The sequence below is a fragment of the Pongo pygmaeus genome, chromosome 5 (genome assembly GCF_028885625.2).
Source record: "Pongo pygmaeus isolate AG05252 chromosome 5, NHGRI_mPonPyg2-v2.0_pri, whole genome shotgun sequence".
NCBI classification, from domain to species: Eukaryota; Metazoa; Chordata; class Mammalia; order Primates; family Hominidae; genus Pongo; species Pongo pygmaeus.
This window is the reverse complement of record NC_072378.2, coordinates 142,413,924-142,418,474: the sequence shown is the minus strand read 5'-3', so window position 1 is coordinate 142,418,474 and position 4,551 is coordinate 142,413,924. Positions and strand designations below refer to the sequence as shown.

General features: G+C 40.2%; 1 protein-coding gene across 1 annotated transcript; it reads left to right on the top strand.

Annotated features, from left to right (window-relative positions):
* Positions 1 to 1,370: 1,370 nt before the first annotated feature.
* LOC129038430 (eukaryotic translation initiation factor 4E type 2-like) lies at positions 1,371 to 3,916 on the top strand. Its single transcript, XM_054491410.2, has one exon. The coding sequence runs from the start codon at positions 2,961 to 2,963 to the stop codon at positions 3,696 to 3,698; it is 738 nt and encodes a 245-aa protein (XP_054347385.1). The 5' UTR covers positions 1,371 to 2,960; the 3' UTR covers positions 3,699 to 3,916.
* Positions 3,917 to 4,551: the final 635 nt, after the last annotated feature.

Below are 4,551 nucleotides of genomic sequence, written 5' to 3'. Positions count from 1 at the left end.
TGCTGAGAGTGTTGATGAGATAGTTTTAAAAATCCATTTTGATTTCACTTCACTCCATTGTATCAAAATAGATTATAAAAGGATGAAAAAGCCAAACATAGCAAACGAAACTTTAAAACAGCAGAAAATATAGATAGGTATTTATCTAACTTGTGAGTGGAGACAAGCTTTATGAATTGGAATAAAACCAAACAGCTAAAAATAACCACTCTATCTTACTGTTTGTAAACACCTTCAAGACACTAAAGTAAAAACAAAACAAAAACAAACACCCAGAAACAAACAAACCTCCAAAAACCCCAGAAACAAACAAATTAAAAAACCCCAAAATGGAATTAAAAGAGAAAACACAGGAATGTATTTAAAATAAAATGTGAAACATTGTTGGTTTTCTTAATAAAAAGGACATTAAACCACTTTATAGAGGGGGAAATACTTTAAAGTAAGCCACAGATAACTGGACAAGGCACTCAAACTATTCACAAAACCAGAAAGGCAAATGTTTAATCAAATTTGAAAGAGATTATGCTTACTAATAATTAGTATATAAATCATAACTGTAGTACACCATTTTTAGCAAATTACTAAAGATGTAAAACATGAATTTTTGGAAACTATAATGTGCGAACATATGACCCAGAGCCTAGGTTCACACGCTTTGACTCAGAATTTGTGTTTCTGGATATATGCGTTAAGGAACACTCCAAAGAACATAGATAAACATTTACAGAATAACAATTTACAATGCATGTTTTATAATGACAAAATACCAGCAACTACTTAACTGTTTCAAATTTAACTATGGTGTGTCTACACAATGAAATACTACAAAATCTACAGTTACGTAAAACAGTATTTTTATTACAGTTAGAAAATGGTGGTCATTTTCTAATCATTTTAAGTGCAAATTTTATGTGTGATTTCTTATTTGTAAAACAAGTTGCAAAGTAACAGAGAAATGAATCAGAAAGATTACGGTGAGTGGTTAAAATTTCAGTAATTTTCTTCTTTTTAAATTTTTTCCTTATATTTTCTAGTATGTCTTTTTTGCAATTAAGGACTATTCCTTTTCTACTCAGAAAAGATTGCTGTTTTAAAAAAAGAAGTGAGAGGAGAGGAGAAGTAGGTTAGAAAACAAGGGATGGAGTGGGTGACAATAGGAGAGAAGTGAGTATTGCCTCCTTTTGGGAATGATTACCTCCTGTTGGAGAAATTCTATCAAGGGAACTTGGGAAATCTAGTGAGTATTCCCAAAGATGATTTACTAGGTGCCTTGGTCTGTTCTTGCATTGGTATAATTAAGTACCTAAAACTGGGTAATTTATAAAGAAAGGAGGTTTAATTGGCTTGTGGTTCTGCAAGTTTTACAGGAAGCATGGTGCTGGCATCTGCTAGGCTTTTAGGGAAGTCTCAGGAAGCTTCCAATCATGGTGGAAAGTGAAGGAGGAGCAGGCATCTCACATGATGAAAGTAGGAGCAAATGAGGGAGACTGAGCAGAAGTGGGGGAGGTGCCACAGACTTTTAAATGACTAGATCTGTGAATTCAAAGGGAGAGCTTACGCATCACCAAGGGGATAGCCCAAGCCATTCATGAACGATCTGCTCCTAGATCCAAACACCTTCCACCAGGCCCTACCTCTAACACTGGGTACTACATTTCAACATGAGATTTAGGCAGGGACAAATATCCAAACTATATCCCCACGTTTCAGAATTTTCTAATAAAGAAATAAATGTTCTTTGCTTGGCTCTAAAGTTAGCGGGAATAAAACTGAACATTTTCTTATAAATATTGCAAAAGTATGCACCCACATACCAAATGCCTCTTGCTAAACTATTTAAGACTATTAGATTCAAAATAGGTGTAGGATACATTCGAAAAGTAAAGTGAAAACATTTTAAAATTGTCTAATGAAGGATGAGGGCATGCTTTACTGAGACAAGAGAGGAGGACTGAGGCATAGATTTCCGGAGAATGGAGCCAGAGATGAAGAGCTAGAAGCAACTAATGAGGCTTCAGAAGTCGTTCCACAGGGCCTGGCACAGTAGCTCATGCCTGTAATCCCAGCACTTTTGGAGGCCAAGGCGAGTGGATCGCCTGAGGTGAGGAGTTCCAGACCAGCCTGGCCAACATGGCGAAACCCCATCTGCACTAAAAATACAAAAATTAGCTGAGCGTGGTGGTATGCGCCTGTAGTCCCAGCTACTTGGGGAGGATGAGGCAGGAGAATTGCTTGAACCTGGGAGGCAGAGGTTGCAGTGAGCTGAGATTGTGCCACTGCACTTCAGCCTGGGTGACAGAGCAAGACTCTGTCTCAAAAAATAAATAAAATTAAATAAAATTTAAAAAGAAGTCATTCCACGAAGGTGGCAGCAGAAAGAAGAGCAAGAGTTAGCTCTGAAGATGGAACACAGGGATTGGGTGAATCTAGAGAAACGTTCCATGATGTTTTACTATCGGGTTCTTCTTACATAGGTCATCAGTTTTTCTTTTTCTCCATTGCATCATTTCTAGCTGCTTATGAAAGTGTTATGATTTCTTACATTAAAAAATCCTTCTTCTGGCCAATTTTTCTGCTACAATTGTCATGTCCATTTCTCAGTCCCCTCTTACCCCAAAGTCTAAGGAAGAATGGTCTATCCCCTAAGCATTTACCCCACCACACCATCATATTTGTTCCTTTCACTCATATTGACAAATCCAACAGTCATTTCTCAGACCTCACCTTGCTAAACCTACTAGCACCATTTGACACAGTAGATGACTCGCCTTCCTTCTTAGTACACTTTCTTTACTTAGTTTCGGATACATAGCATTTGCCTGTTTTACCTCCAACCTCTCTGGTTTTATTTCACAGTTTCTTAACTTGTTCTTCCTCTGTCTCCCTCAACACTTTATTTTCTAACCATATCCACTTAGAAAGAGGTATCATCGAGTGGCGACAGTGGCGGCGAGAGGATGAACAACAAGTTCGACGCTTTGAAAGATGATGACAGTGGGGACCATGATCAGAATGAAGAAAACAGCACACAGAAAGATGGTGAGAAGGAAAAAACGGAACGAGACAAGAATCAGACCAGTAGCAAGAGAAAGGCTGTTGTCCCTGGACCGGCAGAGCATCCCCTGCAGTACAACTACACTTTTTGGTACTCCAGGAGAACCCCCGGCCGTCCCACGAGCTCACAGAGCTATGAACAGAATATCAAACAGATTGGCACCTTTGCCTCTGTGGAGCAGTTCTGGAGGTTTTATAGCCACATGGTACGTCCCGGGGACCTGACAGGCCACAGTGACTTCCATCTCTTCAAAGAAGGAATTAAACCCATGTGGGAGGATGATGCAAATAAAAATGGTGGCAAGTGGATTATTCGGCTGCGGAAGGGCTTGGCCTCCCGTTGCTGGGAGAATCTCATTTTGGCCATGCTGGGGGAACAGTTCATGGTTGGGGAGGAGATCTGTGGGGCTGTGGTGTCTGTCCGCTTTCAGGAGGACATTATTTCAATATGGAATAAGACTGCCAGTGACCAAGCAACCACAGCCCGAATCCGGGACACACTTCGACGAGTGCTTAACCTACCTCCCAACACCATTATGGAATACAAAACTCACACCGACAGCATCAAAATGCCAGGCAGGCTGGGCCCCCAAAGGCTCCTTTTTCAAAACCTCTGGAAGCCGCGGTTGAATGTGCCATGACCCTCTCCCTCTCTGGATGGCACCATCATTGAAGCTGGCGTCATCGGAGTCTCTTGTTCTGTTGGCGTGCTACCTGGAAGATCCTTCTGTCCTGGACAAGAGGAATTGGAAGAGCATTTTATGTTTTAAGAACAGGCTGACACGCAGCAGCTACAACAACAGCTAAGATCACTTAATAAATGGTGCTAAACTAAAAAAAAAAAAAAAAAAAAAAAAAAAAAAAAAAAAAAGAAAGAAAGAAAGAGGTATCATCCAATTTTGAAACTTTAAATACCACTTATATGGTATGGTCCCTCAAATTTAGAACTCCAACCCAGTCTTCTCTCTTGAACTCCAGACTTGTTTATCCAGCCACATTACGGTCATGTCCAGTGCTAGCCCTGCTGGTCCAAGGCAAAAACATCTCTTAAATGGATAACTGTCTAGTCTCCTAATTGCTGTGACACTTTCCACTCTTAACCTTGATGTTTGCTCTATGGAGCAGAAAGGGTGAATTATAAAAGAGTTAGATTATGTCGCTTCTCTACTCAAAGTCATCCAGTGGTTTACCTTCTCAGTCATGGGGGGAAAAAAAAGAAGTCTACAGTACCCTAAGAGATATGATATAGTTTGACCCCAGCTACATATCCCTAATGTCACTCTGTGCCAGCCTCATTGGATTTCTGGAAGATAGCCATATAGTTTTGTTCCGAGGCTTTTGCCCTTTCTCTTCCTTTTCTTGGACCACTTTTCCTCCAGCAAGCTAAATGGCTGGCTCTCTTATGCCCTTCAATTATCTCCTTGAGCATCATCTATCAGATAGGTCTTTCCCTAGCACATAGTGTTCCCTCTTCTTTCACCACTCACCAACACT

Coding starts and splice junctions, on each gene's coding strand:
- LOC129038430 (XM_054491410.2), top strand. CDS start 2,961: ATGAACAACAAGTTCGACGCTTTGAAAGATGATGACAGTGGGGACCAT.